We start from the raw sequence: 12,023 nt of genomic DNA on the forward strand, positions 1-12,023 counted from the left end.
AGGCAAGTCATGTCATGCCCGATCCCGGAAAATGGAACAAGGCCGAGTCCGATTCCGATGGATGTGGATGGAACCGCACAGCTCAACCAGATCCCAACTGCTTCATGACCGCTCCAAGACAAGTCTGAACCACGTGTCGAAGAGGTTAACCGTGCGGTCTGTGTTAAGTCTGCTATGTCTTGCACCTCTGGCTGTGTCTGTTCTGTAATAGTTTTGTCAAGGTTTTAACAATTGTGTTTTATTTAGTCCAATTAAGTTTTATTGCGCAATCCAAATTAGTTTAATAGTGAGCCGACGGGAGTGCACGCCCGGAAGCAAACTATAGATAGGTAGTCCGTTAAAATCAATGGTCACTCATTTTTAACCATTGTTGGCTGAGCGATAGCGAAGCCCGTTACTCCAGTGGGGTTGAAAAATTTTGTCTGGGAGTGTGTGTGTGCGCACTACTCCTCCTGAACGGCTCGGCCGATCTGGCTGAGATTTTGCAGGGTCATTAGGTATGTCCTTGGCTCACCACACACCAAAATTCAGCCTTCTACCTCAATCCATTCGGTCATTTTAGCAAAAAAAAAAAACACTTAAAAACGGCAGAAAAAGACAACTTGTCGAAACTGGCGCAGCATCGCGAAGCCTGTTACGATAAGACACGGTCTGGCGTATACCTGCCGTGTTAACCCAAGACCACTTCATGTTTCGAAAAATTTGGACAGGAAATTTGCCGATAAGGTTCGAGCTTCTGGTGGCTACCCATTATCCACTCCAAAAGGAGCCCCGGTTGCCATTGTTGAACAGTTACCTGCTCGCATCGCTTTTGACTATGTCATGCACCCTCGATCGTCTCACGAAGAAGAATAGTATCTTCCTAAAACTGTGCCATTGTTGGATGTTCTTACCTTCCCCTTAATTCATCTCCATGGGGAACCGTCCCATGTTGACGTTGAAGAGGAAAATGCAAACAAGGAAAAATACGATAATGATGAAAAACTGACATTGTGCGGTTACCATGGTTATCGCATTCTCAGGCGCTCAGGGACTTGGTGATAAGGTGACAAATCCACAATCAATGTGAAGAGAACGAATCATTGAACTGCCGTAAAGATGGACCCTGCAAAGAAAGGTTTCCTTTCTCTCTTCAAGAGCGAACAGTGATCCTTAACAGAGGAGTTTTCCCTAGGCGTCGGCCGGGACCATTTATTCAGATTGCAAATAGTGTCACACCTGTTACGAATCAGTGGGTCGTCCCTCATGTTAGGAAACTCCTTAAAAGATACTTGTGTTCCCAAGACTGGAAAATCTTTCGTAATGAAGGTGCATTCCGATATTGTTTTGGGTAAGTCGCATTTAAAAAAAATTGGCTGAGCGATGGCCAAAGCCCGTTACTCGTGAAATGTTAACAACATTTGTCTGTCTGTGTCTTCCTGTGTCTGTCCTCACTACTCGTAAACGGCTCGGTCGACTCGGCTAAAATGTAATCCAAAATTAAGTTTTTGGCCCGCCCTTCTATTCAAAAAATAGGGGGAGGGCCTATGCATTTGCCTTTGTGTCTGTGTGTTGTTGTTGTTGTTGTTGTTGGCGTCTGTGTACAAGGAAGGAGTTGAGCTAGAGTAACCAGATTTGGAGGGTACTTCAGGAGTACCGTCCAAACAAATAATCCGGTGGTGCAAATCCCGTCCGGGTCGCACAAGGGCTGCTGCAGGTGCATCATGGTTTACATGAGCGGGAGGGGGATTTCCGCCATTTTTGGTGCTAGCAGGGCACATAGGTGTATTTTTGGAATCGGGGCGACGAGGCAAGATGAATGGACCTAGTCCCGACCCCATCGGCCGCTTTTACAAGTTGGCCAGATCAGGATTTTCAAAAAAGGGGGTCGACCGACTAAAAAAATTTATTGCAGATTTCGATGATTGGTCTCAGCAAGACCTTTTCAACGAGGGGTCGGAAAGGGGGTCCAGGAGCCCGACTTCGTCTATTAGTCACATCAGGATCTTGAAAAAAGGGGGTCGACCGACTGAAAATTTTTACTTAAGTTTTCGATAGGTCTTGGCAAGACCTCTTCAACGAGGGGTCGGAAGGGGGGTCCAGGAGCCCGCCTTCATGAGTTATGGGAAAAAGTGCGACGGGCTCGTTTTGCGCTCCTGCTGTGCCTCTATTGCAAGGAGTTGCAGTAGCATGGCAAATATGGGTATTTTCGGAATGAGGGCGAAGAGACAAATGAAATGGGCATATTCTAAGGACAGTTGGAGTAAAAAGCGTAAGGACTATTGCATATTGTGAATAGAAGGGCGGGCCTAAGTCACGATGGTACATCGATAACTTTGCTTTACCCGCTCACGGTGTGTGTGATGCGAGCGGGCCAAAGGCCCGGGCCTTCCACTGGCCAAGTTGGGTCTGATGCGAGGGCCGAAGGCCCGAGAAAAGGCCGCCGGCAGGCCAAGCTGGGCCGGCCCCCTGTCGAACCGAGTTGCCGGCGCAGCGAAGCGGAGCTGGCAACTCGGTTCGACGGAAGGGCGGGCCCTAGCTTGTTACATTCACACCGCATGCAGCTACATTTGGTTTTTGCCTCAAATTGCTCTACTTCAGCGCCATAAAAAGATAGGACTACCCATATTATGGCACAAAAGAGTTCCGCCTCCATGTAGTTCGATCTTTTCTGCGCTCCAAAACAACAACCCCCTTGCGGATGGAACAAATCAACAAAAAGTGCTTTCTGCGCGACTTTTTTTCGGTTTTGCATCACTGTGCGCCGGGGCGCGTTGAAAGGACGTCTGGATTCCGTCCGGCGCGCGCAACGCAACGCTAACCGACCTAGTACACCCATGTAAACTTTTGCGCGTGGCCACACTCAGATCGTCGTTTAGGGGTCCCAAGTAATGCATTTGAGTAAAATAACAGGAAAAGTAGCGATATACATCGGCAACTTTGGCCCGTCCCGTAGATTGAGAAACGTACGAATTTCGCCTATGTTTGACCCTGACGGGAATGAAACCTCAGTCTGGGGTTAAAATAAATGTCATTTTCGTCATCAGCACCCTCAAAAACATCAGAAACAATGCGAAAACTCGAATAAAAAGAATGTTCCAAAAATACCCCGCTGGGATTTGAACCCGGGTCCGAACTTCTCCGATTCGCTCGAAACTGGCACCATTGGTTTTTTCTCGTCGCCCCGATTCCAAAAATACCCCTACATGCCCTCCCAGCTGCATCCGTTGCCGAGATCCTCCTCGACCCCATGAAGACCATGATGCACCTGCAGCAGCGCCCCCGGGGCTCGGATCGGATTTGCTGCCACCGGGCGGTTCTTAGGGTCACCCAAGGAGGCTGCATACCAAATTTGGTCAAGATCGGACCACGGGAAGTCCTCGGACGAACGGACGCACAGCAGGGATCATACTATATGCCCGTCCCTCCGTCATTTTTTTTTACAAAAAATGAACGGGACGGGCCAAAAAGCACAGGCAAGAAAGAATTTTTTCCCAGATTTTAAGAACGTGAAAAGGCACGCTACGCACGGAATTACCCAGGTTATTACATTTAGATCCGCGCGACTTGTTCCAGACACCTCAGAAGGACCTAGACAACGAAGTGGCTGACAAAGATTTCACGATAAACTTTTTACGTCGCTCTTACTTAACCTGAGAAAATGGTTACCAAAAACTCAGTCGTCGGCAGCCAAAATACAGTTATCGGCACCCCTTATTGGAAAGTCAAACCATTACTATTGCAATTACAAAGGAAAGTGTCGACACGGTTATCGTAATTCCTTTTAAATTGATTTATTTCCTTTCTTCTGGCAACATGTATTCTTGAACATCTTCCTTTTCCAATAGCTAGAGCTAGCGATCTTAAATACAAAAGTTCACCTCAGTACACATATAGAGGACCAACAGTTGAAGCAAATCCAATGAACACAACTTACCGGAGAGTCGTTCATTGTACGTAATACCTCAGGCATAAGATCAATGAGAAGCAGGGTGAAAGCATTTGAGGGACTTCTGAGATTCTGTTGAGCCATAGTTATACAGAAATCGAAGTGAAGTCTCTACTCTTCAGGAGTGCTTCCTGGATTGGGCACGAAGGACGACCTCTCTTTCAAGCTAGCAACATCTGGTGTGTTCCAGCTATTATGCCCAACACAGTTTGTAATAAAATTCGTGGAGATTTCCTAGGCCATTAGGCAAGTAAATTCACTTGCCCCCGCAGGAAAGTGTCATTTCTGGCCCAGGGCACTGAAAAAAGTATTCCATTGCCCAAACTGGAAATTTCATGTTCATTTGGAGTAGGAAATAGGGTACTTCGGAGGAAACCTAGACCGGAAGTCAGCGACAGAAGGGGAGAAACAAAAGAGCGTCGCGCGGCCGTGCTGAGCGGTGGTGGGGGCCGGAATCGGCAGAGTGGGGTAGCATGCGCGCGCCGCCTTCACCCCCACTCCGCCGATTTCCACCCCCACCACCGCTCAGCACGGCCGCGCGATGCTCTTTTGTTTCTCCCGTTCTGTCGCTGACTTCCGGTCTAGGCTTCCTCCGAAGTACCCTATTTGGCAGATTATAGTAGGAACTTCAGCATCCCAAACATGACAATTCATGTTTGGGCATGGTAAGCGTGTGTTGCCTGCCCACAGAAGGAAATTTCGTTCCCCATTGGAACAGGAAAATTCAGACACAGTAACGGAGGAATTTAATAACCGTTTGACTACGGTCAAAATGGCACTTAAAAGATTTTAGTTTGGATAGTCAATAGGTGAATGATGCAATATACATGAAAAGTACTATTATTAGTTTGAAAACTAATGAAACCAAATTGCACCTTATTAGTCTTCATATTGAAGTTAAGTTGATGTTAGTATGGATTGGTAGGTTCAGATCATGATTACGGACAAGTTGAGTTGATAATACGGATGGGCTTAGTAGCCATAATTATGGATCAATAGTTGTGTTAGTATTTACGAATAATTTTGTCCACACAGAAATTCTCAAAACCTGAAGATGCTTTTTATCTGTAATACAGATGTCAAACTCCGTAATATTGACCAGCCCATCCGTAATTACAATGAATCAATTTTGTCCGTAGCTTACGGTGATGACTTATCCGTAAGAACTCTAGAGTGCAGTACTTCCGAGATCCTCAATGGCGTTGCTGGAGTCGCGTTGCAGACGGTGCCTGAGGCGCTGAATGCGTGTCGCCTGATACGTCCCTGCATTCCGGCGTTCGAAGAGACCAATTGAATTTTAAAAACAAGCTAGGGCCCGCCCTTCCGTCGAACCGAGTTGCCAGCTCCGCTTCGCTGCGCCGGCAACTCGGTTCGACAGGGGGCCGGCCCAGCTTGGCCTGCCGGCGGCCTTTTCTCGGGCCTTCGGCCCTCGCATCAGACCCAACTTGGCCAGTGGAAGGCCCGGGCCTTCGGCCCGCTCGCATCACACACACCGTGAGCGGGTAAAGCAAAGTTATCGATGTACCATCGTGACTTAGGCCCGCCCTTCTATTCACAATATGCAATAGTCCTTACACTTTTTACTCCAACTGTCCTTAGAATATGCCCGTTTCATTTGTCTCTTCACCCTCATTCCGAAAATACCCATATTTGCCATGCTACTGCAACTCCTTGCAATAGAGGCCCAGCAGGAGCGCAAAACGAGTCCGTCGCACTTTTTCCCATAACTCATGAAGGCGGGCTCCTGGACCCCCCTTCCGACCCCTCGTTGAAGAGGTCTTGCCAAGACCTATCCAAAACTTAAGTAAAAATTTTCAGTCGGTCGACCCCTTTTTTTCAAGATCCTGATGTGACTAATAGACGAAGTCGGGCTCCTGGACCCCCTTTCCGACCCCTCGTTGAAAAGGTCTTGCTGAGACCAATCGAAATCTGCAATAATTTTTTTTAGTCGGTCAACCCCCTTTTATGAAGATCCTGATCTGGCCAACTTGTAAAAGCGGCCGATGGGGTCGGGACCAGGTCCATTCATCTTGTCTCGTCGCCCCGATTCCGAAAATACCCCTATGTGCCCTGCTAGCACCAATAATGGCGGAAATCCCCCTCCCGCTCATGTAAACCATGATGCACCTGCAGCAGCCCTAGTGCGACCCGGACGGGATTTGCACCACCGGATTATTTGTTTGGAAGGTACTCCTGAAGTACCCTCCAAATCTGGTTACTCTAGCTCAACTCCTTCCTTGTACACAGACGCCAACAACAACAACAACACACAGACACAAAGGCAAATGCATAGGCCCTCCCCCTATTTTTTGAATAGAAGGGCGGGCCAAAAACTTAATTTTGGATTACATTTTAGCCGAGTCGACCGAGCCGTAGTCTCACTCAACTTTGCGCATGCGAAGTTTTTTATGCAGACATTCGTACATATTGGTAGAAGGAGCACCCTTGCGTTAAATGGTGTTGGGTGCTTACAAAATTGTGTCTCGTCATAGGGGTTGTCTTTCTCGCTACTAGTGCTGGACTTTTAATCTGTGCTGTCAAATAGTCGATAATAAGCGTCAATCTTAAAGTTGACTCTTGTGAGAGTAAACCATGTGCACTTTTAAGTCTGCAGAGCATACGAAGCTCTGAGCACTTTAGTAAAATAACATGAAACAAACACTGGGAGGCGGTGTCCCTGAGCCTCCACTGGTAAAACTAAAGCGTAGTGTTACCCTCTGTTTTCAAGCGTTGAAATCAAGCGTAACAGATTCTTCCCTCAAGATTCCCCCTATCTAAATGCATGGAGGAATTTCCATAGTATGCTCCATTTCAAGCGTAACTTTATGCTTGACTCAAGCATAGAGTTACGCTTTAGTTTTACCAGTGTCGCTTCCGCCTGTTGTATGGGAGATGTTACCCTCCACTTGAGACCTTCTCGACGATCTCGATCACCCAGCGGGTGCACCCATTGGGGGCATTGTGGGCGGGCGTTTGTAAGTGGTGCCCCAACCCGTGCATGCGGAACCGGCCGTAAGGCAAGTTGGGAAAATTCGGAATCGAGTCGTGGTGAGAAGAGACATTGTAGAACGGGTACGCCCCCTGCAGACCGATCGTCACCCACCACTTACATAGTACAATCAAACAGGCACTACATGCTTGGGCAGAATAAGGAACTCTTAGGATTTTTTCCTGGACCCATGGACTTTGGTAGTTGTGTGCCAGTCAAAACCTTTGCCATAAGACCTCACACAGATCTTTTTTTATAGAAGCATACGTTTTTGTTTCATCCTGACTTTTGTCCGCTTTTTTAATGTATATGACATTTAATAGCCAGCTGTTCTTAAAAATATCAGTAAGAATGTGCTCGGTGTACAAAATGAATTAGCAGTGCTAATTAATGTAAAGGTTTTGATGGGCACTTGATTTTGAAACTAAAGTCACTTCCACCAGAGCGCCGAGTTGAGAACAAGAAGAATAACAAAAGCCGGAAACAGCCCACGAAAGTCGCTCATTTGATCATATTACGGGTTCATTTGGGTTCTAAAAATTGTTTTAAATCAGACAAAGACAAGTTTCATGATTTTAAACTGCCAAAACCTTTAAATAGGACGATTGGGAACAGGTTCCGCACACTAAACTTCTTACGGATACATCCTATCTGTGTTACGGACATTTTTGTGCAATTGCAATTACGGATAGATTTTGCTTGTAATACGGATGAAATCATCCGTATTACAAAGAGTTTTACGTCCGTAACATACAGACGAAAATATCCGTATGGTACGGACGTAAAACTCTTTGTAATACGGATGATTTCATCCGTATTACAAGGCAAAATCTATCCGTAATTGCAATTGCACAAAAATGTCCGTAATACAGATAGGATGTATCCGTAAGAAGTTTACTGTGCGGTACCATTTCTTCCTCTTGTTCTTCACTCGGCGTTCTGGTGGAAGTGTCTATTCGAGTCGAGGGGAGGACGAAGGCCAAGAGACGAGTGGAGCCCGAGGCCGAATTGATCCAGGAGGCGGAAGAAGGGGATAATTCAATTTTGGCCATTTTTCAGGAGAAACAAAAAACTGTTAGCAGGGAAAACTAAAACAAAACAAATGAATGTTGCAGATGTTAATAATTTCAAAAAGCATTAGTAAAATTTTGGAAAAAAATCAAAAGTGTAAGGTCACTCCGTAGAGGATTTCTGCGACTTATCACTTTCCGTTGAAATGGAAAACAGAGTCACCTCACCTTATATTTCCTAAACAAAGTGGAATTTGGAGACAAGTCAAGTGGAACAATAGTCTACATAAAGTGTATGTTACTCTGGTGTATTTTTTGGACTTAGCTCTTTTTTCCAAATTGAAATTTTAAATTAAGGTGGGGTTAAGTTGAGTTGATTCTTTTTACACTAGATTCATAAAAACACAAGTTGAGTTATATCCTTTTGCCAATTTGTCAAACGGACTCATGTAGACTAAGGTTGAGTTATCTCCATTTTCCAATGAAATTTAGACTGTAAAAGGGGTTAAGTTGAGTTATACCCTTTTTCCATGTGGATTTTCTCCTAAACTGCTTGGAATTCAGTCAAATAATTTGGTGTAATGATGTAAACTATTCTAAGGCACAATAATAAAATAAAAACTCAATTTGGGGATAAGTCAAGTTATTCCCTTCTTCCGCTTCCTGGATCAATTGTTCAAGACACGTGCCGACTTGGCAAAGGTCCAGGCCAAATTGGCCAAGGCCCAGAGCGAATTTGTCAAGGTCCATGACAAAGTGGCCAAGTCACGTGACGACTTGAACAAGTCACATCCTGACTTGGCCCAGTAACGTGCCGACTTGGAAAAGTCGTGTGCCAAGTCACGAGTCGATGGCACGCGCTGAGGCCAATCTCAGAGCCACAATGGCTGGAATACGCCTTCGTGTATTACTACAGGTGCAACATCGGAAAAATTTTGTAATCGAAACAATCATGATCTGGCTTAAATCGTGCGCGCAAGACCCGTAATACTGAAGTTTTGCAATTGAGTGAATTGGCTTTTAAGTTAGAACGGTCTAACTTATGCTGGGGAAAAACAATTTAAAAATGGCATCTTATGTCCAAAAGGTTTTGAATTTCAAAACCAGCCAGCCAGCCACCCGCCACCCTATACAAGAGTTTGACACGAAAAATTTAAAAAAAAACATAACAAAAAAAACAAACGAAAATCTGAATTATTTACGTAGAATGACGAGTCTCCCCCTCAAGAGAACGAGTTGCCACAACATCATAGCCAACTAGTCATCAACGCTTGAGTCGTCATCGTTTTCCTTTAGAAAATTTGACTCTTTTCTCTGGGCAGAAACTTTTAGTTAAATGACAACCATTGTATTAATTTCTACTTCCAAGTATCCTTATTTTCAAAAAACAAGAGTTGTGTTGGTTTTTTTTTGTTCGTCTTAGCGAGGCCTTGAGAGAAACGACTCGGATACAAAGTTAGTCTCTAATAATAGTACATGACCATACTTACATCGTAGATGGGGCACTTCAGTGGATAAAATGGAAAGTGCTTCAGGAGGTACGCCTTGTATGATCCTCCATACATGTTAAATGCCCGGCAGGTTTCTCCAATTCTCAGCACCATGAAGTTACTCCTCCATCCGGATACAGTATCCCACTTGGCTATCTGGAATGTAAGCTTCAAAAACAGATGTTTGCATGAGATTAACCAATGATATCAATTTAAGGGGGCAGTAGCGCCATTGACATAATTTTTTGGTCAAATTTTGACCAAGTTCCTACTGTTACAGAGTCCTTTCTGTTCATCGTGGGAAGGTTCTTCAAGGATAAGTTTGAAAATAAAGTGGTTGATCTGCTGTCATTTAAGTGGGGTGTGCGAAGGGCACAAGACCAGACAAAATATTTGCCCAATAATGACAAAATATCACTGCGCGCAGAGCTACTGAATCCCCGCTAGGAACTTTCCATCCAAAATTTGTCCACTTGTTCTGCATACTAGAGCAGTAAAAATGACCCTCTAGCGTGAACTATTATCGGGACGGATTTTATAATTCAACTTTCATGAAGCGTTAAAAAATCATGTTAAAATTTGCCATTGTCAAGTTTTTTCAAAAATCGTTAGCGCTTCAATTCTCGGCAGGGTCTTTGAGGGACTTCAAATATACTTATCCTCGAAAATTTAAGGGCGATTCTGCGAATGTCTAAAAGACCTGCGCAAACCCTCTGAAAATCTACATTTGCGCAAAAGGGCCCTACTGAACCTGCTGAACATGCCATCTAAATTTGCAGATGTTCTGCAGCTCAAGCAGTAAATGACCCTGCGTACTTGTATCGGGACGGATTTATAATTCAACTTTCTGAAGCTTAAAATAGATTGTTAAATTTGCCTTGTCAATTTTTTCAAAAACGTTACCTTCAATTTTTAACCCTAGGCATTTTGATGGGACAATATCAACGACCACCAATTTTACGCGATTCTCAGCTACCTCAAAATCCTGGGCAAGCGAAAACTCATCTGAGTCAAAATGGCCTAAAGATTAACTTGCCAACAGCCCTGTTTAATTAGAGAGTTTACACGTCAAGCAGTGTGAGTCGTACTTGTAACCCCCCTTAATTTTAAATTTCAATTAAAAAAAAAAAGAGCTAAATCCAAAAAATACACCAGACTATTGTTCCACTTGACTTGTCTCCAAGTTCCTCTTTATTTAGGAAATATAAGGTGAGCTGACTCTGGTTTCCATTTCAAAGTGATAAGTCGCAGACGGAGTGACCTTACACTTTTGATTTTTTTTCCCAAAATTTTACTAATGCATTTTGAAATTATTAACATCTGCAACATTCATTTGTTTTGTTCTAGTTTTCCCTGCTAACCGTTTTTGGTTTCTCCTGGAAAATGGCAAAAATTGAGTTATCCCCTTCTTCCGCTTCCTGGATCACTTGCAAGCATGCATATTTGTGTGTACTTAGTGGACAGTTAGGTTTGTAATGTACTGTTCAATTAACAAAACAACACTTTCCCGACAACTTTCAGGATTGATTTCTTTTGCAACTGTCGCGTGTAGCCTCAGGATACTTACCGCACTTTTTCCTGGCATTCCTGCTCCATTTCGAACAGTAAAGTTTCCTGATATCAAGGGGTATCTAAAGCCTCGCTGATGATGTCGGATTGTATGGATCTCCATATCACGTCCAATGTCTCCTACCTCTTCTTTAGGACAGAGACCTACCTCTAGGATATTTAAACTGTAAGGACCCTGATCAAAAATAATGAACCAGGTGAGACAGCACTGGGATCCAATGAATAAAATTTGGATTCAGAGCAGTCGCTCTGAAACCAAGACAATGTTATTTTTTACCGTCTATGGGCATACTGTACCGCGTATTTACTGGACACCCGGACGAACGCGCTGATTACGAGAACATCCATGAGAGTTAGCATGTTGACTCTGGGCCTCACGGCCGTACAGTGGTGTCAGCCTTTCGTGTCGCATGAAACCAAACCGTAAGGGAAGGTGGGGTACCATGTGACACGGCCACCATGTGACATTGGCTTTTTCTCCCAAACGGCTCGCTATCCAACAGGGGTAAGAAGACTCAAAGGAAGGTATCAAGAAGGGGCATCGACGTCCAACAGGCCGTGACTGTGCGTCGTACAGGGCGGAAATCGTAGACACGAGAAATTGAAACCCCCCAAAACAGGTATTTGGAACTTTTTTCTATTTCACGCCGCGTCCGCTTATCACCTTTTAAACACGTCATGAGGAGCCTTCTGCTGTCCATCTTTGATGTTTCCATGTAAAAACTAACAGTAACTAGGAATTTTCAAAAAGAAAATGGTTTGGGGTAAACTCTTGTTGTTTTGACTTTGTTTTGTTTATCTCATGTCTAGAAGTACTCAGGTGGGTCTGCTTACTTTAATTTGACCCAGCCTCTGCTTTAAACGCGGTAATTTGGCAACCAAGTAGGTTTAAGAACAGTTTTTGGTCATTTTGGCAGGACACAATACACAACTTATAAATGAATTTACCGATCATTTTACCGAGCGTCTCACACACTAAACTTCTTACGGATACACCCTATCTGTATTACGGACATTTTTGTGCAATCGCAATTACG

General features: G+C 44.4%; 1 protein-coding gene across 1 annotated transcript; it reads right to left on the reverse strand.

Moving 5' to 3' along the window:
• Positions 1-6,726: 6,726 nt before the first annotated feature.
• Positions 6,727-11,373, reverse strand: LOC117652598. Its single transcript, XM_034397634.1, has 4 exons — positions 11,284-11,373; positions 10,985-11,161; positions 9,418-9,585; positions 6,727-7,009 (listed from the first exon to the last, which is right to left on the reverse strand). The coding sequence occupies exons 1-4, from the start codon at positions 11,344-11,346 to the stop codon at positions 6,824-6,826; spliced, it is 594 nt and encodes a 197-aa protein (XP_034253525.1). The 5' UTR covers positions 11,347-11,373; the 3' UTR covers positions 6,727-6,823.
• Between the last annotated feature and the right edge of the window lie 650 nt (positions 11,374-12,023).

The sequence above is a fragment of the Thrips palmi genome, unplaced genomic scaffold (assembly GCF_012932325.1).
Source record: "Thrips palmi isolate BJ-2018 unplaced genomic scaffold, TpBJ-2018v1 HiC_scaffold_7, whole genome shotgun sequence".
NCBI lineage: Eukaryota > Metazoa > Arthropoda > Insecta > Thysanoptera > Thripidae > Thrips > Thrips palmi.

Coding starts and splice junctions, on each gene's coding strand:
- LOC117652598 (XM_034397634.1), bottom strand. CDS start 11,346: ATGCTAACTCTCATGGATGTTCTCGTAATCAGCGCGTTCGTCCGGGTG. Junction 11,162..11,283: donor GGGTGTCCAGTAAATACGCG/GTACAGTATGCC, acceptor ATTTTTGATCAG/GGTCCTTACAGTTTAAATAT. Junction 9,586..10,984: donor GAATGCCAGGAAAAAGTGCG/GTAAGTATCCTG, acceptor CTGTTTTTGAAG/CTTACATTCCAGATAGCCAA.